The sequence below is a fragment of the Myxocyprinus asiaticus genome, chromosome 11 (assembly GCF_019703515.2).
Source record: "Myxocyprinus asiaticus isolate MX2 ecotype Aquarium Trade chromosome 11, UBuf_Myxa_2, whole genome shotgun sequence".
In the NCBI taxonomy this organism is placed as follows: Eukaryota; Metazoa; Chordata; class Actinopteri; order Cypriniformes; family Catostomidae; genus Myxocyprinus; species Myxocyprinus asiaticus.
In genome coordinates, this window is record NC_059354.1 from 43,087,020 (window position 1) to 43,113,409 (window position 26,390).

Below are 26,390 nucleotides of genomic sequence, written 5' to 3' on the forward strand. Positions count from 1 at the left end.
GTGGTCATTAAAACAGCTCTAGATTTCTTTGAGAAGGCGTTTATTCGAACTAATATAGTATACAGGTATAACCATGTTATTTAAAAAAGCAAACAACATTAATCACATACTGCTATCTGCAAGCCAGTCTAAGAAATATTTGCAGGAAGGTGTTCCAGATGCAAGAAACGTAAGAAGCATTTAAAAGATGTGGCTACTCCCATATCTTTTAAAGTATAATTTCCTGTGGTCTGGAACCTTTAAAGGACCAATCATCCTGCACCTTTTATTTTTAGAAAAATGTTCTTCATGCTTTTCAAGTGGAATAGATAGATGCAAAACCCCACTTTGCAAAAGTGCTTCACACTTTTCAATCAAATTGCTTGCTATTCAGAAACACTTGATTTCAACCATACACATATTGACATTTGAAAGTGTTCCCATTAAAGAGGCATGCATGCATTTTGTACAAACAGTCATTACCTGACAATATGCTCAAAATGTTAAAGTCAATAGTTTATAAAGAAACATCATTATTAAAAGGAGGAACTGTAAACTGATCTTACCTTTGACTTCTTCCTCGATTTTTGCTTCAATCTCCTCTCGTACATTTGTGACTGTAAAATAGAGTAATGTGAGAGGAAACATGAGTGGAGTTATAAGAAATTAACTAAATTTGCCAGTTTTAAGTCTTAGTATCAACATATGATAATATAAAGAACATGGATCATTGAATAAATAATGCAGTTAAGAAAACAAATCAGTTTATCTGTACGTGTTAACAAGATATAAAACGTGAGTTTTAAGGGGAGCATGCATTTGCCAGCCTGACACCAAGAGTGTCCTGCATGTTAAAAGTTCTCCAGAAGCACTGATAACTTTGCATGAGCAAGTGCCTTCTTGTTGAGGGACCACATTTTTCAGGTTTAAGGGGCGGTCACACTACACTTAGCGCTCCATTCACTCCCATTCATACACATTAGAATACGGGAGACTTTGTTGCAGAGTAAAGTTCAAGTTTGGCAAACTCAGACCTGCATATTTGGATGATGAGAAAACGTGGGACCAATAGAAGATTGAAACTTCACACACTGACCTCTTGGCTCAATTCAAAGAATCCATATTTCAAAGCTGTATGTTTTTATTGTTGCTGTGTTGAAGTAAGTAGACAGTATATTCTAACATTTTGAATATAATATTATTTGTGATTTATTACTTATTAATACAAAAAGCTCTCGTACGTGACATCATATCCTGGTCTGTTAAAAATAATTTTCCGTGCTCAAAGCATAGTGTGACCTAGGGATTTATGCAGGGTTTTTTTTATCATTATTATTCTGCTCTTTCTTGTATAATAATTAAACCACAAACCTTAGAGAGAAAAGGTTTTGCTTCTGTTTCAAGAACAGAATTCGGGGGGGGAGTCACGTGATGCCATGCGAGGGTCGGACGTGTGAATGGCGAGCTCTATGCATTTTGCTAGTTTTAATACGGGCCTAGGAGTCGACTTAGTCGGAGAGGTGCGGGAGATGCTGAACATGTCGGCAATGCTGACGAAGGTCGTTGCTGACTTGGAGGATCTGGCTGTGATACATCGATCGATCACCGCCATGGAGGCGAAGTTCACTGATGTTGTTATAAGAGTGGGGGATGTAGAGAAACTGATCGATTACTAGAGTCATCAGAGAGGGAATTATCTGCAACCAAGGTGGATTTGGAGTGTGTCTGGGACAAGTTGGAGGACATGTAAAACCATAGCCGGAGGAATAACGTCCGTATCGTAAGAGTCCCAGAGGGAGTAGAGGTAAAGGATATGGTGAAATTCCTGATTTCTTTCTGAATCTGCTCGACATAGCAAGCTGGAAATCGAGCGAGCTCACAGGGTTCCTGTTCGGCGATCCATGGTGGGAGACAGGCCCCGATCAATTCTGGCCAAATTTCCGAGATCATCCAATAAAGATCTTGTGTTACACGAGGCGAGGGGTAAAGGAAGGCTTTCTTGGAAGAACCACAGCATTTTCTTGTTAAATGAGAAACAGAGAAACATGATCGTTTCAAGGAATGCAAGAAACTTATATCAGTGGAAGGTTGCTTTTGCACTGATATTCCTAGCCAAATTGAGAATATATGCTAAGGATGGCCGTAAAACATTCACATGTCCACAGCAAGCGATGTCCTTCATAAAGTCAATGGAGTGAGTGAGTCATCTTGTTGTACTCACGTTGTAGCCGAGTGGACCGGCTCATTGAACATTCGCTTGACTGAGTCTGCATGCTTTTTTTGTGCTGGTTCTGCCTAACGGCTGGAGTTTATTTTGTAGAGTAACACACCTTCAGGACAGTTTTATGGATGGGTCTGCATGCTCTTTGTGCTTAGTCCGCCTATCGGCTGGAGTTTATTTTGTAGAGTAACACACCTTCAGGACAGTTTTATGGATGAATCTGCACACTCTTTGTGCTTGGTCCATCTATCGGCTGGACTTTATTTTGTGGAGTAAAGCACCTTGGGACAGTTTTATGGATGAATCTAGATGCTCTTGGTGCATATTCCGCTTACTGGCTGGAGTTTGTTTTGTGGAGTATTTCTTGCAAAGTCATTGGAGTGAGTAAGTCATTTGCTTGCACTTATGTTGCAGCCGAGTGGACCAGCTCACTGAACATTCACTTGACTGTTTGGGGAATCTGCATGCTTTTTTTGTGCTGGTTCTGCCTAGTGGCTGGAGTTTATTTTGTAGAGTGTCACACCTTCAGGACAGTTTTATGGATGAATCTATATGCACTTTGTGTTTGTTCCACCTATTGGCTGGAGTTTGTATTATAGATTATCTTTTGCTGTGTAATTCTGCCTCACAAAATTTTTATTGAAACATCAGACTCGAGCAATCTGACGGCAAGATTGTCACGGGGGCTTTCGTAGGCGTGCATGGACTGTTTGAGTTTGGAGGGATGGATGCCAGATGGCGCTGTTATGCACGGGGTTAATGCACACTATAAAAGTTCCAATAAAAAGAAGGAAGCGGGAATCGGGGTGGCAGTCAAGGTAAGTCAAGTTTTAATTGTCTCTCAGTTTCACAGACACAGTCTTTGGCCTTTTAAGCTAGACTGATACAATTCAGCATAATACACTTCAACATCACAACTTAATATACTGTACTTCAGCTTCACTACTTCGCGGTTTCCTTGTTCCCCAATCTCTCCCTCACTGGTGTTCGCGGCGGCCTTTTCAAGCCCATCTCCGTCGTCACTGTAACGAGACACAGGTGTTCTGTATCATTAATCACCAGGTGATGGCCCTTACCGCTTCCTCTCTTCCCAGTTACAGACACATGACCACGTCCCACTCCACATACCCCCACCGCCCGACTCAGGCCCGGGCAACGTCCGACCTGCTAACCTCCCCCAATTCCTGGAGCGGAAATCAGCCACAGCCATCTGCGGCTCCAGCCTGTGGACCACCTTGAATTTGAAAGGCTGAAATGCCAGGTACCAACGAGTGATCTGCGCATTGGTATCCTTCATGCGGTGGAGCCACTGAAGTGGGGCATGATCCGATTGGAGGATGAAGGCCCGCACCACCAGGTAATAGCAGAGGGTTAGGACCGCCCACTTGATGGCAAGACACTCTTTTTCGATCGTGCTGTACTTAGTCTCTCTCAAAGAGAGCTTACGACTAATCCACCCCCTCCTCCTCCTGCGAAAGCACGGCCCCCAACCCTCACTCTGATGCATCCATCTGTAAAATGAAGGGGAGAGAGAAGTTGGGAGCATGTAGGAGCAGCCCGCCACAGAGTGCAGATTTCACTCATAAAAGCCTGTTGGCACGTCCACTGGAATCCACCTTATATCATAAAAATTAGGCACAAACCTTCTGTAATAGCCAGCCAACCCCATAAACTGTCTTACCTCCTTTTTAGACTTGGGAAGTGGGCAGGCTGCTATCGCTGTGGTTTTATCAATTTGGGGTTATACCTGCCCGTGACTCAAGTGGAAGCCCAGACACCGTACTTCCACCTGCCCAATTGCGCACTTTTTCAGGTTTGCTATGAGTCCCGCCCGCCTCAGCGACCTCATCATGGCTCTTAGATGCTGCATATGCCTCTGCCAGTCATTACTGTATATGATAATGTCATCCAAGTAGGCAGCGGTATATGTGGTGTGTGGCCGGAGGATCTTATCCATTAGGCGCTGGAACGTGGCGGGAGCCCCAAACAAACCGAACGGAAGAGTGACGAATTAGTGTAATCCGAACAGTGTGGAAAAGTTTTTCTTGGGATAATGGAGTTAAGGGGATCTGCCAATATCCCTTAGTTAAATCCAGTGTTGAATAAAATTGAGCCGCACCCAACCGATCAAGCAGTCCGTCAATTTGGGGCCTTGGGTACGCATCAAATTTAGACACCATGTTGACTTTCGCATTGAACCGGACTGACCCGTCACTCTTAGGTAAAAGATCAAACGGGCTTGCTCAATCACTGTGCGATTCTTCTATTACCCCCATTTCAAGCATTGCCTCTAATTCATCCCGAATCACCTTTTTCTTGTGCTCGGGGGCAGACTGTGGTGTGTTGGGGCCCTGAATCCACGTCTCCACCTCCATCACTGGACGCCGGTCTTGGGCTCCCCGCAATCCCGACAGACTGGCCCAGGCTTCCCGGCTGCACCCCTGGCAGCGGACACATCAACCTGGGAAGGACGACGGAGAGGGGTAGGGGAGGGGGCTGGCATATAGTGCAGCCCGCGAAGGCGGGGTGCTGGTTTGGGTGGAGGCGGTGGGGCTCCTGGATGCTGGCCAGGGCACAGATGACTTTTTCCAGCGGTGAGGTGTCCATGGCGACCAATCTTTTTCCTTTTCCCGGGTTTTGGCACCAGTGTAAAAGTTCCAATAAAAGGAAGGAAGCGGGAATCGGGGTGGCAGTCCAGGTAAGTCAAGTTTTAATGGTCTCTCAGTTTCACAAACACAGTCTTTGAGCTTTTCAGCTTGACAACAGTTCATACACTTTAGCTTCACAGCATAGTGCACTTCAGCTTCACAACTAAATACACTTCAGCTTCACAACTTAATCTACTTCAGCTTCACTACTTTGTGGTTTCCTTGTTCCCCATTCTCTCTCCCTCACTGGCATTTGTGGCAGCCTTTTCAAGCCCATCTCTGTCATCACTGTAACAAGACACAGGTGTTACGTATCATTAATCACCAAATGATGGTCCTTACCACTTCCTCTCTCCCCAGTGACAGACACATGACCACATCCCCCTCCACATGCACGTTTTGTTCTAAGGGATGTTCGGGTTTTGAGGGTTGCACCAATGTTGGAATGTGGTCTTTATAATCTTGTTTTTGACACACAATCAATTTTTTCTTATATGTCAAAATGTAAAATGTTAATATGAGTGGATTGTCTCTCTCCATGTGGAATGTGAATGGGTTGGGGCACCCCATAAAAAGAAGAAAGGTTATTTCTCTTCTTAAGCATAAGAATTATGATACAGTGTTTCTTCAAGAAACGCACCTTTCTCTGCAGGAAGCTGAAAAATTTGGAAAGATATGGGGTGGGCATCTTTTTTATAGTGCTGGCTCGAGGAAGATCAGGGGAGTCATTATACTGATAAGTAAACATCTACAATTCAAATATCTCAAACAGAGTAAAGATAAATTAGGAAGAGTCATTATTGTTTTAACTAAAATTCAGGGACAAATTTTTATTTTGCTCAATTGGAAACATTTTAGTCTCAGATCACACCCTGTTGTGTTTAGAGGTGTTGCCACATATGGAGAAAAAGAAATAATATAGTTGGTGCTTTAATGTATCCCTTTTGCAAAATCCTGAATTCCAATAAATGCTAAAGGCTGAAATCAGTGTCTATATGGAGACCAACTGATCCTCAGTATCCTCTGTTGGTGTAGCTTGGGAGGCGCTTAAGGTGGTTATTAGGGGCCAGATCATACAGTATGCCTCATTCACCAAAAAATCCAAAGCACAAGAACTCGTGGAATTGGAAGGGAATATTAAAAGTGCCGAGGCAGAGCTGAAGCGCTGAGTGTCGTCTAATGGCCTCAGGGAATTGACCCAATTGAAACACAGATATAATACTATTTTGTCACGGAATGTGGATTTTTGGCTATTCAGGGCAAGACAGTCATACTTTGAGTCAGGGGACAAGGCAGTGAAAATTCTGGCTAGATATATAAAACAGAGAGAGTCTTTTTCTACCATTCCCTCAGTGAAATCTGCTGGTGGTGAAATATTTACCTCTGCCATTGATATTAATAATGCTTTTAAAGAATTCTATCTTAATCTCTAAAATTCCACGTCTTCGTCTACTGATGAGGATATTAGAAAATTTGTGGAACCATTAGAACTTCCTAAACTGATGACTGAGCAAAAAAATTCTCTTGATTCTGAGATAAACTTGGAGGAGCTTGGGGAGGTAATTAAGGCCTTGCCTACAGGCAAGGCTCTGGGGCCAGACGGCTTTGCCCCAGAATTTTTTTAGATCTTATGTTACAGAACTGGCTCCACTTTTGCTAGAAGTTTATATGGAATCATTAAAGAATGGAAAGCTTCCGCCAACCATGACGCAAGCCTGGATCAGTCTGATTCTTAAAGTTAAAGTTACTAATTAAGTTATGACATCTCTTACACATATAGATCAGGTGGGGTTTATTCGGGCTGTAACTCTTCTGATAGTCTGATTCTCATTTATGTCATGTGGGCAGTGGTGAACAATCAGACTCCGGTCACTGCCATCTCACTTGATGCCGAAAAGGCATTTGATATGGTAGAATGGGATTATCTTTAAGATTTTGGAAATGTACAGGTTGGGGAATACCTTTATTGGGTGGATTAAGTTACTTTATAGACACCCGGTAGCGGCGGTTCAAACAAATGGATTCATTTCAGATTATTTTACTCTGGATAGGGGCAACCAGCAGGGTTGCCCTCTTTCCCCCTTATTGTTCTGTCTTGCCCTGGAACCATTAGCAGCCGCAATAAGAAAGGAGGATGATTTTCCAGGGGTGGTGGCTTTACGCAGATTATATTTTATTATTTGTCTCCGACTCTACTAGATCTATGCCTTGCCGCCACAGAATTATTAATTCCTTTTCAAAGTTCTCAGGATACAGAGTGAATTGGTATAAATTTGAAGCTTTGGTGTACTGCCAGCGTATCAGCTTTTCAGCCGGGCACCTTCCAGTGGTCCAACCAGGGCATTAAGTATTTGGGAATTTTATTCCCAGCAAATTTGGGTGATTTAGTTAGAGTTAATTTTGACCCTTTAATAAAAAGGTTTTCGAATGATGGGGGTAGATGGGCTTCATTACATTTATCTATGACTGGGAAGGTTAATGTTAAAATTAATTGTATTCCAAAATTCAACTACCTGCTACAATCTCTCCCTATAGATGTCTCCCTCTCTTATTTCAAGCATAGCGAAGTCCTTCATTTGGAATGGTAAACGTCCCAGATTACATTTCATTAATTTGCATAGTCCGATTGACAAAGGTGCGCTAGGCCTACCCAAGAATTTGCTTTATTATTATGCATTCGGTCTCAGACATTTGACTCATTGGTCGCTTCCACCTGAGAGAGCCCCTCCCTGGTGTTGTATCAAACAGGAATTTCTTGCCCCTATTTCGCCATTGCAAAGCCTTTCTGTCAAACTAACCGGAGAAGTTAAGTTGCACCCTGTTATCTCGCATTTGCACTCGGTCTGGACAAAAGTGTCCAGAGTGCTTAATTCAGACATTCATATGGCTGAACCCAAAATTATGTATTAATAAGTCCCCTTTCTGCTGGACAGAGTGGATTGTAAGGAAGGTTAATACGCTCAGCGACCTATATGAGAGTGGAGTGTTGAGGTCCTTTGAAAATATGGTTCAACATTTTGGGATTCCCAGGTCTCAATTATTTAGGTATTTATTGCTGTGCCATCTGCTCTGTCCTATTTTTGGGAGTAGCATACACCCCCTTAAAGCGTTTAAAAAAAAAATAAAAAATTATATTTTCATTTTATATTGGACCACTGGATGTTTGTAGTGTGTGTGTGTGTGTGTTGGGGGTTGTTCAGGGGTGGGGACATACAATTTGATATAATTTGTGTGTATGTTCTGTTTCTTCAATCCTGTTTTTGAATCAATAAATGTTAATATATAAAATAGAATAGAATTCACTAATTGAGGAAGAACTGTATGTTAAAAAAAGAAAATGTGTTGAGAAATAATACTTAAACTCTTAAACTTAAACTCTTAAACTTTACCAATAAATATTTGAGAGATGCACAAACTATGTCCTTAATTTGGATGACCTAGTTGAATCTGTAGGTACATTGTAGGTATCTTCATGACAACCTTTGAAACTTTAGTTTTGTCCAGTAAACAATAGAATACTGGAATCGGAATGGGATTAATATGGCCGGAAAACATGGATAAGTGACATGGTCTTACATAAACTAACAGCGATTGTCAAAGGTGCTGAACTTTAGTGCCTCTCACAATTAATTTAGCTTATGTCAATGAAGATCTCTCATAAAAGATTATTGCTTGGCCAACTATCATCATGTAGGAGATTTACTGAATGTTCATATGCACAGTCTAAGTATGCCCACAAGCATACAAGAACCTTCCTTTCCAATAAGATTTTATAGACATTCAGTAGCTTGAAGCATCAAGATATTTTACTGCAATATCTGTACATCAAAGACAGTATAATTATATTGGAAAAACTAAAGTAAATACAGTACAATAAAAACCACAGGTGGCTTTCATTAGAGTATGTTATGCAAAACCAAAAATTATAACTAATGGCAGAACAGGATTAAACTTGAACAGGCTTGATCACACTTCGTAGTTATTTAATGACTGGTGAATTTCTCTGCTGGACAAAGTGAGCCTTGTCAAACAACTAAAAGGTTTCATAAAGTGAAGTTAGAGAAGGTGATCAGGGAACTCACTGAGAGGTACTTTAAAAACTTGGAAAGAAAATGATGTGAATCATTACCCATAATTAATTGTGCTCTGTTAATTTAAAAGCCATACTCTCCTTTGATCTCAATTACCTTCTTCGGTTACAGCAAGGCTGGCTGAGCAAGCTTCCTCTCCAGCGATATTGACTGCTTTGCAAGTGTACTGCCCAGCATGCTCAGAGAAAGTATCAACTATGATTAGCGTAGTAGTGTTTGTCATCTCATCGAAATGAAAGACAATATTTTTGGTAGGCTTTATAGGCTGCCGGTCATGGAACCAACTAATCTCTGGTTTTGGCATGCCAGACACACAAGCATGGAATCTGGCCACTTCCCCATGAGTCACCACACAGCTCGCAATAGGTTGAATAAAAGTGGGTCTTTGGCCAATGGGTTCCTTCTGTACAGACTTAACGCTTGTGAAGAGACTGGATGTGGCTTGCGACTGAGACTTGGATGTATAGCCCGCAATTTGCGTTTGTCCTGAAAGGAAGTATTGATTTGTCCTCAACTACTGTCTATAGTGCACACAAGTTATTTTTCTTGTACCAAACTTGTTTTGCTTTCACATTTTTTGGCACAATTATTTTGTATTAACAGCCAAACAACAAACAACAACATTACTGATAAAAGGTGCACTCAGCAAAATTTGTGTAGATATAGCATAACACAAAAAGAGAAGTTTTCTGTCACCAATGTCATTCTCAAAATGTGCTTTTTGCAGCCATTTACATTCCGAGTGAAAGTGTCCGATTACAGGTGAAAACTGAAATAAGTAATATTCGGCTGGTCATATGATCTAAACATGGTGGTGCTCATGAATGTGCGCCTAGCACCATAGTGTATGTAGAATCAAGCTTTTTCTCGAGCACAGGTACATCATTTTAAACATATTTTTTTAAACATACTATTCTACTATTACTATTTCGAAACTGTTTAAATGTTTAACAATTAGCAAAAATGTACTGAGTGCACCTCTAATTTTTATTGTATGCCCTTATTAGTTAAAGCTGAAGTGTGTCATTTCTGCAGCACTAGCGCCACCGAACAAATTGCAAAAATAAAGTTTACAGTCTTCGAGGAAATTAACCATGCATAGTTGTCTCTGCATGTTAAGCTGGGTAAGAAGAAAGTATTTTTAACACAGAATAAGTTACAAACTACAGCTTTAACACCAATGTTATGCTGGTAAGAAGTTTCAACTCACCATCCAGTTTCAAAACAGCAGAGCAAGAGACCATTCCAGAAGAGTTCCGAGCAACACATGTGTACTCGCCCTCATCCTCAGGATAAACTCTGACAATCTCCAGCTGACAGTTCTCATCAAACTGAGAAACTCTGTATATTTCAGACTGCTTGATCTCCTTGTCTTTGAAATACCACTTAATCGCCATATCTAAACATGAGTAAATCAGAGGAATAAGCAGATCATCAATTACTGTATACTGTAAATGTATATTTATTTGATTGTGCATGCCAACGAATGGTAATTGGCCTTACCTTCCCCTGAGACTCGGCACTGGAATCTGGCAAATTCTCCTTCATTGGCAGAAGTGTTACGTAAGGGTGATATGACCACAGGTGGTGATAGTGGTGCTCCAGTATCAGGGGAAACAACTTCTGGAACTGTGGATAAATTGGCATAATAATTGGCATAATAATAAAAGACAGAGGCAGGTCTATGTACTGTAAATTTGTTACCTTTAATTCAGGTGAATTTGTTTTATTATTATTATTATTATTATTATTATTATTATTATTTACTTTACCTTCCACAGTAAGTGCAGCAGAGCTTGTGGCTACTCCATAGTCATTCTTTGCTTCACAGTTGTACTGAGCTGCATCCTCTGGGAAGACCTCTAAGAGCAGCAAGGTGTGCTCATTTCCTTCCCTGAGGAATTTACACTTGAAGCCAGAAGACAGGGCCTGAGAGTTCTTATACCAGGACACCAGGGGCTGAGGAGTTCCTGTCACCTCAACAGAGAAGTGTGCAGGTTTGCCAGCTTCAACAGACAGAGGCTGCATGTGCCTGACGATCTGAGGTGGCTCAGGGACTGAACAATGCAATAAAGAATAAAACATATGCAACATCACAGTACAGAGACAAATTCTATTCAGTATACAGTATAATGTTTATAAAAGCCTCATAAATTACAACCTCACTGATATTTCAAAAGGATAACCTTAACAAGATGTTGTCTTCTGTTAAACAGGATATTTTAATTCTTCTGAAAACTTATCTTGGTATGGCAACTAAAGTTTTCAAGTGTCTTTCTCATGCCAATAGAAGAGGGCTATACTCCCATGTTTAACACCAAAGAAAAAAAAAGAAATCCATAAAAAAAAAAAACTATGGTAATATTCTTTACTCAGTAATCTTTACTCTAGTGTTGTAAATATGTTAATTTACTCGTTACTTCCAAAGCACAATTTTACCCCAATAGTGAAAATCACCATACACTTTCGAGGTATGCATGTACGGCATATTCATGTATATGAATATTGATATAATACTGTATCTCACTGCATAAACATCTTCACAGTCTGGACTAGAAGAGTTCCAAAGCTTTAAGATGACACTCACTGTTGACATGTAGGGTCACCACACTCCTGTTCTTTCCAGCAATGAATGTGTATTGTCCTGCATCACTTCTGTAGGTTTCTGTGATTGTCAGGCGATGGGTTTTTCTAATAGTCACATAGCTGAAATGCTGATCTACAGAGAACTGGATCTCAACTCCATTTCTCAGCCAGCGACCCTCAATGTCATCTTCGCTGACTTCAAATTCAATTGTAGCTCGTTGTCTCTCAAGCACCTAGATTACAAAGATGAATGAACTCATTGTTTATAGACAGATCTTAATTTGTCAATTTTCTAATAATATAGTGATACACGTCACGAAGACAACTTGGAACTTACAGTGATTTCTTTCTCTGCAGGTTCGCTGATACGCACATCCTTGCCCTCAACTGTGAGGTAGGCCTTAGATACGCTAGAGCCAGCAACCACAGAGTATTCACCGGCATCAGACATGCGCACCATTTGGATCATCAGACATTGCACGTGTCTTTCTGTGGAGACTTTGAACCTAAGGGGTGGAGATGATATCTCCATTAGGACACTGCACTTCAAATGTCAAAGAGCAAAACTGTGTATGGATAGGGAAAACCAATAAATATCTGCAGTGCCTTTCAGAAATTTCAAGTTCCTGACCATCTTTCATCCATGTTACCATGACATAAGGCTCAGAGAGTTCACATTCAAAAACGGCCTTCTTCTTCTCAGTAACTTTTATGTCTTTGATGTGCTTGGTGAATTCAATGACACGAGCTTAAATTGATCACAAAAGAAAATTACATGATCAGAACAGAAAGAACATACAAAATATAAATAAGAAGAATAATTTAATAATGGAACAAATTTTACCTTCAACAAACAGTTTTGCTGATGTTTTAGCAGATCCGGCCACAAATTTGTACTCTCCAACATCTCCAAAGTGAATGTTACGGATTGTGAGAGAGTGAGTGAACTGCTTGGTGCGAGTTTGGCATCTATCACTTGATCGGATTTCTACTCCATTCTTCAGCCATTTGTAGGTGATGCCTTCATAGTTGACAGTCACCTCAAATGTGATGGTGTCCTTCTCTTGTGCATTCAGGTCTTTCAGCATAGATGTGATGAGAACAGCTGAGGGAGAGAGATAAAACATTTATTGACTGAATTTTGTCATTTCTGTAAAATTTTTAAAGGCCCCATGAAATCGCTTAACGAGTGCAGTTTTCTGTCCTGTGTTTACGTATTTCCTAAAGAAACCGGAAGTTGGGGTGGGATATATCCAAGGTTTTTTTTTTTTTTTTTTTTGTCAAATATCCAGTAGGCTTTAGTTATGTCAGAGCAACATGATCATACCTATAGTCGGCATGTTATTTCCAAGAGTTCCGGTACCCTAGGATCAGACACATTATTCTGACTCACAGACAAGAGCCATTTCCTATCAGACATTTTTGCATCAGCTCCAGCATGTTTTCCTTCACCTGAGGAATGTTGCATCAGCAGTATGGGAGACCTGGGTTAAAATTTTTCCCCTGTAACATTACATTTTTACTCCACTGATGGTAAGGTTTAGGTTTGGGGAGGAGGGTTCAGCCTGCACAGCTCAAAACAACTTGCTTCAAAACTCACTTTAGGTGCCCCTCCATGGATGTTACTTTTGGTAAATGGAGTTCACACATGCCCATATGCCAAACATTACTTACTGCTTTAGCCACTGGGGGCAGTGTTTCAAATGTCAGTAAGCACAGACTGATTTTAGCTAAAGAAAAGTCAACTACTGTTTCCGATTTTAATGTGAGATTAGTCTGATCAGAGCCATACATCATAAATTGCTACTTGCTCCTTTGCAGGTGTTTCCATTTGCAGATGTTTTTAGGGGAGGGGCATTCTCATTCTAGACAGCATTGGGTTGGACAAAAATAGAAGTGCAACATAAGTCTCTTTTCTTGGAAGAGCAAGACTTTAAATGTGTATTTCAGCCAAAAGTTGATTTTGTTAACTTGTACTGTAGGTGTACACTGGCATTTACATGGCTTAGAAGCTAAGAGACACGGACTACAATTTCTTGCGGTCTTATAATATAAATAAATATGTATTGTATTACTTGTCTGTACTTATAAGCAAATTTGTCTTAATGTATGTCCTTTGTTTGCAACTGCCAAGTCAAATTCCTTGTAAGAGTAATCTTACCTGGCTAATAAAAATCTATTCTATTCTATTCTAAATTCTGGTACCCAAAAATAACAACTACAGAATAGAACTTACGGCTAACTGTCAGTGTGGCAGAGACTCTGTCAGTTCCACACACAAAGGTGTATTCGGCAGAGTCGTCTCTGCTTGTGTTCATGATCTTCAGCTGATGCAGTTTGCCCTGCACCATAATCCTGAACTTTTCGCTCATCTCAATCTCAACTCCGTTTTTCAGCCAGGTGGATGGAACATTGAAATGTGAAACCTCACACTCAAATGTGGCCACATGGGTCTCTGGAACCTCAGTGTTCCTCAGGGGCTTTGTGACTCTCAAAGCTAGAACAACCATTGCATGAAATTAGTGATGTGTATTAGACATCAGTGTGATTAGTTGTAAGATGGTGACATCTTTTAATTTGTACTTACATTCAACATGTAAATAAGCAGTACATTGCAAATGTCCAACTACAGCTGTGTACTCTCCAGCACTGCTTTCCACAACATTCTGAATGACCAACTTGTGTGCTTTCCTTTCTGACATTATTTGAATATCGGCACTAGGTTTTAGCTCTTGGTTTTTTAACAACCATTTAACCGGTATGTCATCGTGGGACAAACTCAGCTCAAATGAAGCAGTTCCATTCAGCAGGGAGGTCACATCTTTTGGCTTTTTCACAATCTTTACAGCTGCAAGAGAAATAAAACGCAAATTAGGATCAAGGATCTTTTTTTTTTTTTTTTTTTTTTTGGGTTTCGTTTCCAGAACAACTTGTTTTTATTTTAGTCAAACAATTAACTTACTTTCAACATTCAGTCTGGCATTAGCAGAGAGTTTTCCAAGTTTGAATCCATAGATTGATTCATCTTGAGAGTTGCAATTCTTGATCTTCAGGGTGTGAACCATACCTTCAACAGTTATCTCATATTTATCACTGGGGACAATTTCTATTCCATTCATGATCCACTGGGATCCTTTCACATCTAAATGTGTGAGTTCAAGACTAAATGCTGCCTCTTGTGTTTCAGTGACTGTTTGGTTCTTCAATGTCTTCTTGATTTTCACAGCTATAAAAGACAAATTTAAAATCAGTTATATGTAATGGAAAATATTATTAGTATGGAAAAGAAATTCAATCCTCAAACTAAAAATGTAAAACGTACTTTCGACCCTTAGGTTGGCAGATGTCTTGGAATTTGCCACTTGATAGGTGTACTCTCCGATATCTTGTGGTCTTGTAATAACAAAGACAAGTCGGCGGACTGCACCTATATCTTCGCTCCTGACATTGTCACTAAAGTCAACAGGGTGGCCACCTTTAAGCCACTTTCCCTCAGAGTTGGGGTTGGCAACCTCACATTCTAGCATAGCAGTTTGGGATTCTGCCACAGTCACATCACAAAGTGGCCTGATTATAGCACCACCTAGTGGAAGAAAAACAACCGTGAGGCAGCATCTGTGTATCTTGCATGTTAAGGTGCCTGCTGAAAAAAAAAAAGACTATATAAACCAGTCTAAGATGATATGCTAGTCTTAACTGGTTAAGAGGGTTTTTGGCCACTTTTCAGCTTGTTAGGCTGGGAGACCATCTTAAACCAGCTAAGACCTGCAAACCAGTTTAGCCACATTTGGAAAAAAAAACAAATACCATACCTGACACAGTAAGTTTTGCACTGGATGTCTTTTCACCCACTGCAAATGCATACTGTCCCTCTTCATCCTTCATGGCATGGATGATGGTGAGGCTATAGCACTTCCCTTTGGATTCAATTTTGTATTTGGCTCCAGCCTTGAGAGGCTGGTTCTTGAAGGTCCAGTAAGCATCTATTCCACTGTGGGATAGTTCTACTTCAAAGGTGACATTCTGAGTTTCAGTGCACACACAGTCCTCCATGTGCTTGATGATGCTGACCTCTGCAAAACAAAAATATGTTAGTTAACAAAGGGAACCCATGACATCTATCTTTAAGCAAACCCAAAGGAAATAAGCATTTCTGTTATCAGAAATCATATTTGTATTTTTTCTACTGACTCTCAACAGACAGTTTACAAGTTGATTCCACTCTGCCAACGACCATCTTATACTGTCCTTCGTCGGAAGCAAAGGTCCTGTTCAAGACCAGTCTCTGTTTGGACCCTTTGGCAACCATCTGGATTCTTTCACTAGGTACAAGGAGCTTTTTATTTTGGTACCATTTCACAGAAGCAACATCAGGGGCAGAGATTTTAGCTTCTAGCACTGCCTTTGTACCCTCAATGGAATGAACATCCTTTAGAGGGGTTACAACTTCAATTGCTGTAAAAAAAAAAAGAAAAACAAAAAGGAAAAATATTACATACAGTGTATGCAATCTTTAAACAGTATTCTAGCTTTTAGAAATTTTTATGCATCACCTTTAAAATCTAACTTACTTTGAATAGTCAGTTTTCCAGTTGTAGAAATGCCTTGAACCGAAACAACATATGAGTACATTCCTGCATCATCTCTGCTGACATTTTCCACCAGAAGTTTGTGGACAAGTCTGTCAATGACAATGTGAACTCTGTCAGTGGCAGAGATAGGCAGACCATTTTTCATCCATGTTCCCTCCACGTTTTCCTGAGAGAATCGCACCTCCAATTGGGCTATATCACCCTCACAGACAGTCAGATCAGAGAGTCCCTGCATCAGAGTTACAGGGCGCACTGAAATGAGAGGAAAGAAGAACATTGTTTACACAAGATTTAACTAAAAAAATTATTTTACTGGAAAAATTATTCACATGGGTACATTTATAGAAGATTATATTCCAATTCTACTTACATTTCATTTTCAGCGTGGCACTTGTTTTCAGATCACCCACTTTGAAAGTATATTTGCCCTGGTCTTCCTTCCTGACATCTTTTACAGATAGGGTGTGTCGGCCACGGCGAGATGACACAACATATTTTAGGCTTGGGGCAATTTCTTTGTTCTCAAAGAACCAGGTGCCTTCAGCATCCTCACGGGACAGTTCACACTCAAACTCTCCAGAGTATGTCTCGGGCACTTCAACGCTTTCCAGATTTTTCACAATTTCCAATGGTGCACCTGTATAACAGATAATATGGTACATTTGACCAAAATTTCAAACTTCAAACTCTAAAAAATTTAAATAAAAAAAGCAACAAATGAAAGGAAAAATGTGATAAGTTTATGCTAACCTTCAACATGAAGTTTGGCAGTAGTTCTTATGTGGTCATCATCAGCTACAACACAAGTGTACTCTGCAATATCTTGCATATTGATTATCAACACAGACAGGAAGTGCACCTTTCTGTCAGAGTGCATTCTGTATTTGTCTCCAGAGAAAATTTCTGCATTGTTCTTCAACCATTTGACCTTGACAAATGGCTCATTTGTCTCACACTCAAAGGTCACCATTGTGTCTTTCTCTTTTGCATAGGCATCCTCTAGAGTTTGGGTAAAAGATATGACTTGCTTGGCTGCAAAAAAATAAAAAATAAACAACAGAGTATTTATTAGATAACCTCACTTAGTAATTGTATGAACAATAATCATAAGAGTAACAAATAATACATACCTTGCACCATCAAGAAGGCATGACTTGAGGCCTCACCAGCTATGTTAATAGCTTTGACCATAATACTAGCAGAGTCCTCAGCCGAGACATCTCTGATCACCAATTCACAAACATGGTCCTCAAGCCAGTACCAATAAACACGATCTGACTTCTCAAGTAAAATTCCATTTTTGAACCACTGGCACTCTGGATTTGGTTTACCAACAAATCTACAACGGAAGCGAACTTCATCAGACTGAGAAACTGTCTGGCTCTGAATTCTTTCCAAGATCTTTGGAGCCTCCATGCTAGGAGAGAGGGCTATTTTCTCAGGTCTAATTGTAGGAATGGTAATTTTGTGTTCTTCCTCCTCTTTCTCCTTTTCAGACTCAGACACCTCTTTGGTCCAGTGCAAAAGATCTTCTTTTCTCTTCTTTAACATGCCTTCATACGCCTCGTCCTTCTTACGAGACTTCATCTCAACAGAGGATATGGCTTCATAATACCCCTCTTCAGTCCTGCGTTTAAATTTGCTTCGCAGCTCTTCCGTCTCTTCTGTAGATCTTTCATGAACAAGTCTTTCCACCTTCTTCAGTCTAACAACCTCTTTTGCTTGTGAAGCCTCTGCAGGTTTATCCACCTTCACAACATCAAAGGATACCCGGCCAGGTTCAGTGCCAGGTGCCTCCGGAGCCTTCATGTCAGGAGCACGGCGCAAAATTGACCTGAAGTCTTCTTTCTGTTGGATTTCAAGCTTTACAGTGTGTTCAGCTGTACCATCTGGGTTCTCAGCCAACACTCTGACATCTCCAGAATCATAGATTTTACAGTCTGTGATTTCCAGGTAGTGAATGCCATCATAGTGCAGTCTGAATCTTTTGCTCTTCCGAATGAGCTGTCCATTGAGGTACCAGTTGACTTTGGGAGTTGGGTAACCAGTCACTCTGCAGCGATATTTCGCTGTTTGCCCCTCAAACACTCGTATGGGTTCTGGGAGCAAGACTATCTCTGGTTTGGACTTCTCAGTCATGTCATTTCTGGTTACTCCAGAGGGTGCACCCTCATGAGCAATTCGCTCCATTTTATCCATTCTTTGTATTTTCCTTCCCTCTGGCAACTGACTCTCCTCTACCAGACTCTTCTCATCCTTCACAATCAACGTTGCGGAGGTCTGGTCAGCACCAAACTTGTTGGTGGCTCTGCAAGTAATGACACCACTATCTCTGGAATAAGCAACTTCATAAACAAGACTGCAATAACCAAACTCATTGATCATGCGCAGCCTGTTAGCAGCTTCAAGTGGCTTGCCATCTTGCAGCCACTCAACAATCATGGTTGGGTCACCAATAGGGGTGAGTCTACACTCAAAGTGCACAGGACCAAATCGCTTCATCCGGACGGAAGTAAGCTTCTTTTTGAAATGTGGCTTCTGTTGCTTTTCCTTGTCATAGAGGTCACCCTCTTCCCATTGTTCCTGGCCATAGCGAAGATGCAGCGGTTCAATCTCTGGTGGAGCAATTTCCTTAGCCTTATATGTCCCTTTGGGAATGATGAGTCTTCTTTCTGGTTCGGGTTCGGTGAACTCTGCCTCAACACTGACTCTGCAGCGGGAGGTATCTCTGCCAGCTTTGTTTATAGCTGTGGCTGTGTACCATGCACTGTCTGAGCCAGAGGTCTGTGGAATCTTGAAATGTGCTTCTCCTTTGGTACCCTCAATTCTGAAATAAGAATTTGAACATTGAACATAGATAAATAACATAAAACAGCTAGCCATAACTCAACAAAATTTTAAATTTGAGAAGCAAATCATTTACTTGATGTGAGGGTATTTTTGAGGAGAGATGATATCACTGTTTTTAAGCCAGACAATGTCAGGAAGGGGGTTTCCAATGGCTTTCACTGCCAACTCAACTAAACTTCCCTGCTTAACACTGATGTTCTTTAGCTTTTCTATGAACTGAGGTCGGACCAAATTTTCCTTTGCTGTAAAAGATAAGACACGTTTATACAATGTGTCACACAAGTCTAGAGCTTAAAACAAATTTCCAGAACAATAAAATGATGTTACCTTCAACAGTGAGAGTCACAGAAACAGTTGTCTTTCCTGCTCTGTTCTGAGCAACTACAATCCACTCTCCAGAATCCTGAGGCATTGCAGGAACTACAATCATTGACTCAGTTCCATCCTCCTTTACCACAATCTTGTGGGTGTAGTCATTGACCACTTGTTGCCCTTTGGTAAAGATAATAATCAAGGAAAAACAATAAAATTTCAGTTTCTATTATGTTTTTTTACACATACACTACCGGTCAGTTTTGAACTGTCAAAGTTTTGAAATGTTGGGCACTTATTGGCTGCTTTTCTTTATTATTTGGTCCAAGTCATCAATTTCAAAACTTTTTAAAAAAAATTAATTTAAAAACTAATTTCAAACATTTAAGCATACGCCTTCAGATCAAAAGATTTTTAAGATCATGAGAAACATTTCAGTCAAGACTGAGAGTGTACATGCAAGCAAGAAAGAAAGCAAACATCAAGAAAGCAGAAAAGAACACATCATTTAGCAATTAAAGGGATAGTTCACACAAAATGTACAATTATGTAATCATTTACTCACCCTCATGTTATTCTAAACCCCTATGACTTTCTTTCCTCCAAGGAACACAAACAGAGATGTGAGGCAAAATGTCAGCCCCAGTCACCATTGACTTTCATTGCATGGAAAAAAAGATGCATAGAAAGTGAATGGTGACTGAGCCCAAAATTCTGCCTTTTGTGTTCAATGGATATGGGTTTGGAATTACATAAATGTGAGTAAATGACATTCAGTTTTGGGAGAAGTATCCCTTTAATGCTGAAAACCACTTACCATTGTGGAACCAGTAGGTGTCAGGCATGGGTCTTCCAACTACTTTCAGATCAAACCTTGCAGTCTGTCCCTCAGAACACCTGAAGGATGATGGCTTCTGTACAAACACAGGCTTATACAGCCACTCCAGTTGGGTCTCATCTGTGTCATCAAGTCTACGAGCAGGAGAACGGCTAACAGACCGTGCAGGAGAACGACCAGGGGAGTAGCTAGTTGAGGGTGCAGACATTGGAGATGAAGACCTAAAAACAGTAAAAACATAACACGTTTCTTTTAACTTGTATTCCTAAACCACAGAAGAGTCAATCCTGTTCACAGAACAGTCAATCCAGGGATAAAGTAAAGTTCATGAATTTCAGTTAGGCAAAGCTTAGTTATGCAAAGTGACACTCACTGTACTCTCCTTACTGCTTCGGCCTGAGGGTAGTAAGGCTGAGCAGCTGCAGTGGACTCCACATAGAGCTTTCCGGAACTGACAGCGTTACTCTTCATATTGCTGGCAAATGCAGTATAGATGCCCTCATCTTCTGGCAGCACCACAGGAAGGCGCAGACTGGCTCTACCATCCTGTAGAAGCTCCATCTGATAGCGCCCTCCATGCCTAATGCGCTTGCCATCTTTATACCAGGCAATCTATTAAACACAAATTATCTGAAATTATTTTACACACAGAAAAGGTAATGAGATACCTTTCTAGAAATGTTGCTGTAAAAAATACTGCCCTTCAATACAATTAGCATTTACCTTTGGTAATGGTTTTCCTTCCATCTTGCAATGGAAAGTGACACCCATTCCTTCCAAAATTCTGTAGCTTTTGACTGGAGTGCTAAATGAGGATCCGACAGCCTCATGCTCGGCAGTATTCATGACCATCTCTTCACCATCTTCAATCACCATCTCTTGGTATGTTATTTTAAGGATGCCGTTTTCAATCTCTTGGATTATTCTTTGCTCGACTGCAGAAATGTGAAACTCCTGAAAATAATGCAATTTATTATTATTTTTTAATGAATCATAAATAAATTATTTCTCAGAATTTCTTGGAGGCATTTATGTATGCAAATTAAAATATAATTTCCCAAAAATGAACATTCTTTTCTAATTTACACTCATGTCGTTCCAAACCCGAATGACTCTCTTATGTGGCTCATGCGTCATATTCCAAGTCTACCGAAGGCATACATGTACGATAGTCCGCATGGACTATTTTTATTTTATTTTATTTTATTTATTTATTTATTTATTTTTGCCGTGGATATTTTGGATCCTTTTTAAAGCTTTAAAGTGAGGCACTATCCACTGCCACTGTATTGTAGAGAACAGGCTGTAATGGAGCAACATTATGGGAGTAGATAATGACAGAATTTCACATTTTAGGACAACTATTCCTCAAAATATCACATAAATCACATTACAAAAATTACTTAAATCCTTAATCATAAAGTCACAAATGTATTTGTTCATACCGTCTCTGAGATGAAGGACTGCATCATTCGTGTTTGTTGAGCCATCCTCCTCTGCATAAGCACTTTTTCATATTCACTTAAAACAACAGGGGGAACATCTGCCACTTTGGATTCCTGTACCACTGTCGTCACTTCCGTTATGTATGTCACATCCTGTTTCTTCATATAGGATTCAAATTCCTCTGTAGAAGCATATCATAATGTTGATAGTTTTTTAATCATAAGTAATTGATTGTTCAGTTCACAGCTTGTTTAATTAGTAATCAAACAAGTTTAGATTTATGAAAAGCCTTTTTAAAAACTGGTCTCTTTCATACACTGTTCATTAATAAGGTTTGTCTCAGTCAAAACTAACCTTCCTCAAGAAGGCTTGTGGAAGCAGAGGCCTCTCCATGTTGGTTCTTAGCGAAGATGGTGTAGTCTCCAGCATCATCAGCAAATGTCATAGAAATCTCCAACTTGCATTGCCCTGTGTCCTTGTTATAGCTAACAATATATCTGTTAAATTGACAGGGAAAGTATGGGCTTACTGTTTTGCTTTAAACAGATCACCTAAATATGAGCTGCACTTGCACAAAATCAAACCTGTATCCAGTAGTGAGTGGAACTCCACTCTTCTTCCAGTAAATATGGGGTTTAGGGCTGCCTCCGATCTGGCACTCAAAGACAACACTGCCACCCTCGACTAGTTTCTGAACCACTGGCTTCTTCACAAAAAATGGAGCTGCAGGGGTTCCAGTGTCTACGGAAACTTGAGACATGGTGTCCTCTTTGGCTTCAATGACAGTCCTTGTTTAAAAGAAAAAACACACAAAATAAGTAATTATTTTAAATAATTAAATAATAAGTTTCCTTTTGGCTATCCCTTTCACTAAATAAGGTCAAAAGCCCTATTCAGATGGAGAGATTTTGTCATTTTTAAGCCCATTCAAATCGAACTTCCATGCTTTTCTCACACAACCTTGGTAAAAACATCAGAGCACATTACCTATTGTTTATCTGTTAATTTTGGGGTCCTCTGAGAAATATACATAATCTCTTCTGGATATTATTATCTGTGATTAAGGTATTGTATTATTTTTTTCACATAATCTCTCCTCATTTATTTTTACCTTCAATGAATGTGAAATTAACAAAAGCTAAATTTCTCATTGCACTGCCTGGTGTATGATCACTATGGATTTAGACCTTTTACCATTTTCTGGGTAAAATAACAGTTTCACTTGAAAGCTTTTAAAAAATAGCAGTGCTGAGAATGGCCATTGTAGTAACTAATGTCTCCTTGCCCTTTTGATTGTGCAACTTACTGTTTCTTCTGAACAGTAATCTCCTCTCTGCTTTCAATCTCCTCAGACACTGTATAGTTGGGGAAAAGGAGTAATACCATTATAAATAAATAAATATTGTTTATTTGTAGTTTTCCATAATTTTTGCACAAGATAAAAAGCTGGGAGGGTATCTTGCTCTTTATGAATTGAGACATCTTTTGTTAAATCATCATAATAATTTAAAATATACAGTATTAAGTTATATACATAAAGTTATATATGTTAACTTTAGTTAACCTAAGAGTTAACATGTATTAACAATGAACAATACTTTTACAGCATTTATTACTCTTGGTTCATGTTCATTTCTATGTTTACATTTCAACATTAAAATTTGTTAACATTAACATAATTGATGCATTTTTTTCTGATTAACATTTTTTATTGATTCATACAATTAACAAAGAAAAGCAAAACATATATTCACAGAATCAACATTTAACCCCCACAATTACCCCTCCCCCTCCCAATCCCCAACCCCACCCTGACCCTCAACATACATCCCTATGGTCACACATGAGTATACACACACACACACACACACAAAATATAATAATCACACATTTAAAACTATACTTCTCTCCCCAAGAGCCCTCCAAGAATGTCAAATAGCTGCCCCATTTCCTATCAAATAAATATAAGTTACCCAGCATTCAACATGACATTTCCTTGAATGCTGCCACCCACCCCATCTCTGTGCACCACTCTTGAAATGAGGGCACTCCAGCCGACTTCCAACCCCTTAGAACAATATGTCTGCCGATAATAACACTGGTTAGGACCCAATTTTTTATGTGTTTATTCCCTTTATTGATGACCACCCATCGCCTAAAATACAGAGTCTGGGGCAAAATGAAATTTGAGTGCCCAATACGTCACACATAAAACTCTGAACCTTCAACCAAAATTCTTGGATCTTAACACACCACCAAAAAACATGGGTTGTGTCTCCATCTTCTGATTGGCATCACAAGCAGGTGGGTGTGTCTTTAAAACCAAGCCTATACAATCTACAGGGGGTCCAATAGAATCTATGTAAAATCTTGAATTGCATAAGGTGTACCCTTGCATCTCTAGATGCAGACTTGATGTTTTTTCGAATCCTAGCCCACACTCCCTCCTTTAATACCAAGTTTAAATCTTTCTCCCATAATCTCTTGATAGAAGTTAAAGCTCCGTCCCCCAGACTCTGAATTAGCAGGGAGTAATACACTGATGCCTCATGATCTTTCCCAAAAGCAGTAATCACCACTCCCAGAGTATCTGCCGCTTTAGGGTACAGAGCAGATGGCGCAGCTGTAAATACCTAAAGAACTGAGACCTAGGAATCCCAAAATGTTGAACCAAATTTTCAAAGGATCTCAACACTCCACTCTCATGTAGGTCACCGAATGTATTAACCACCCTCACAATCCACTCTGACCAGCAGAAAGGGGACTTATTAATACATAATTTTGGGTTCAGCTATATGCTCGAGGCAACATTTAAATAAATGTCTGAATTAAACACTCTGGACTCTTTTGTCCATACCGAGTGCAAATGCGAGATAACGGGGTGTAACATAACTTCTCTGATTAGTTTGATAGAAAGGCTTTGCAATGGTGAAATAGGGGCAAGAACTTCCAAGTTCGATACAAAACTAGGGAGGGGCTCTCTCAGGTGGAAGCGACCAATGAGTCAATGTCTGAGACCGAATGCATAATAATAAAGCAAAATCTTGGGTAGGCCTAGTCCACCTTTGTCAATCGGACTATGCAACTTAATGAAATGTAATCTGGGACGTTTACCATTCCAAATGAAGGACTAAGCTATGCTTGAAATAAGAGATGGGGACATCTATAGGGAGAGACTGCAGCAGGTAGTTGAATTTTGGAATACAATTCATTTTAATAACATTAACCTTCATAGATAAATCATAGATTAATGTAATGAAGCCCACCTGCCCACGTCGCTCAAAAACCTTTTTATTAAAGGGTCAAAATTAACTCTAACTAAATCACCCAAATTTGCTCGGAATAAAATACCCAAATACTTTATGCCTTGTCGGGGCCACTGGAAGGTGCCCGCCAGATCACAAAACTGTCCCGAAGGAGTGTTACTCCACAAAACAAACTCCAGCCGTTAGGCGGAACCAGCACAAAAAGAAACAAAAAAGGCGCTCAGTTTCCTCGAACAGTCAAGTGAATGTTCAGTGAGTTGGTCTACTCGGCTGCAACGTGAGTACCACAAAATAACTTACTCTATTGACTTTATGAAGGACGTTGCTAGCTGTGGGCATGTGAATGTTTTACTGCCATCCTTAGCATCTATTCTCAATTTGGCCAGGAATATCAGTGCAAAAGCGACCTTCCACTGATGTAAGAGTTACTTGCATTCCTTGAATTGATCACGTTTCTCTCTTGTCGAATTTGCAAAGTCTGGGAACAAGAAGATGCTGTGGTTCTTCCAAGAAAGCCTTCCTTTACTCCTCGCCTCACGTAACACAAGATCTTTATCGGGTGATCTCAGAAATTTGGCCAGAATTGATAGGGGCCTGTCTCCCTCAGCAGATCGCCGAGCCGGAACCCTGTGATCTCGCTCGATTTCCAGCTTATGGCCTGTTATGTCAAGCAGATTCGGAAAGAGCCCGTCCAGGAATTTCACCATATCCTGACCCTCTTCGGCCTCAGGAATTCTGACGATTCGGACATTATTCCACCGCCTACGGTTCTCCATATCCTACAACTTCTTCCAGACACACTCCAAATCCACCTTGGTCGCTAGCGGATTAGCAGATAATTCCCTCTCCGATGACTCCAGATAATTGATCCGTTTCTCGACATCCCCCACTCTTGTAATCACCTCAGAGAATTTCGTCTCCATGGCAGTGATCGATCGACGTATTACAGCAAGATCCTCCAAGTCAGCAACGACCTTCGTCAGCATTGCCGATATGTTCAACATCTCTCGCCAAATTTCCCTCTTTTCTCTGACCAAATTGACTCCCTGGCTCGGGTCCTTCTCGGGGGTGTCAGCTTGAGCATGTAATTGTCTTTTAATGTCTCCAGAGCCCGAGGATTTAGAATTCTTTTACATATTGTCCTCCTAGAACAGTTATGGAACAGAGTGTATCGAATCTCACCGGTTTATGTCATTAATAGTGTTAAAACTAGCAAAGTGCGCAGAGCTCGCCGTTAACACGTCTGAACCTCGCATGGCATCACATGACCATCCATAGTTGATGCATTTTAAACTATGCATAACATTGAATAGTTTTTAAGTTAACATTAACCAAGATTAATAAATGATGTATAAAATATATTCTGGTAACACTACAATAAAGTGCCATTTGTTAACATTAGGTTCATAATGCATTAGGTATCATTAACTAACAATGAACAATATATTTATTACAGCATTTATTAAGCTTTGTTAGCTAATAAAATTACAATTGTTCATAGTTATTTAATGTTAGTTCATATTGCATTAACTAATGTTAACATATACAACTTTAGATTTAA

The 26,390-nt window shown here is 40.0% G+C and overlaps 1 protein-coding gene across 1 annotated transcript in view; it reads right to left on the reverse strand.

Moving 5' to 3' along the window:
* Window positions 1-26,390, reverse strand: part of LOC127448038 (titin-like) — a 51,537-nt gene that overhangs the window by 8,647 nt on the left and 16,500 nt on the right. The window contains exons 13-40 of the mRNA XM_051710299.1: window positions 22,870-22,918; window positions 22,148-22,351; window positions 21,918-22,060; window positions 21,563-21,744; window positions 20,841-21,071; window positions 20,491-20,729; window positions 20,097-20,338; window positions 19,295-19,459; window positions 19,041-19,209; window positions 17,248-18,944; window positions 16,868-17,149; window positions 16,488-16,754; window positions 16,097-16,369; window positions 15,717-15,980; window positions 15,338-15,598; window positions 14,848-15,108; window positions 14,488-14,751; window positions 14,113-14,373; window positions 13,762-14,022; window positions 12,370-12,630; window positions 12,132-12,273; window positions 11,863-12,031; window positions 11,527-11,758; window positions 10,712-10,996; window positions 10,443-10,568; window positions 10,150-10,338; window positions 9,036-9,425; window positions 546-596 (exon numbers count right to left, since the gene is read on the reverse strand). Coding sequence (XP_051566259.1) covers window positions 546-596; window positions 9,036-9,425; window positions 10,150-10,338; window positions 10,443-10,568; window positions 10,712-10,996; window positions 11,527-11,758; window positions 11,863-12,031; window positions 12,132-12,273; window positions 12,370-12,630; window positions 13,762-14,022; window positions 14,113-14,373; window positions 14,488-14,751; window positions 14,848-15,108; window positions 15,338-15,598; window positions 15,717-15,980; window positions 16,097-16,369; window positions 16,488-16,754; window positions 16,868-17,149; window positions 17,248-18,944; window positions 19,041-19,209; window positions 19,295-19,459; window positions 20,097-20,338; window positions 20,491-20,729; window positions 20,841-21,071; window positions 21,563-21,744; window positions 21,918-22,060; window positions 22,148-22,351; window positions 22,870-22,918 — 7,560 coding nt within the window. The remainder of the gene's footprint in view (window positions 1-545; window positions 597-9,035; window positions 9,426-10,149; window positions 10,339-10,442; window positions 10,569-10,711; window positions 10,997-11,526; window positions 11,759-11,862; window positions 12,032-12,131; window positions 12,274-12,369; window positions 12,631-13,761; window positions 14,023-14,112; window positions 14,374-14,487; window positions 14,752-14,847; window positions 15,109-15,337; window positions 15,599-15,716; window positions 15,981-16,096; window positions 16,370-16,487; window positions 16,755-16,867; window positions 17,150-17,247; window positions 18,945-19,040; window positions 19,210-19,294; window positions 19,460-20,096; window positions 20,339-20,490; window positions 20,730-20,840; window positions 21,072-21,562; window positions 21,745-21,917; window positions 22,061-22,147; window positions 22,352-22,869; window positions 22,919-26,390) is intronic.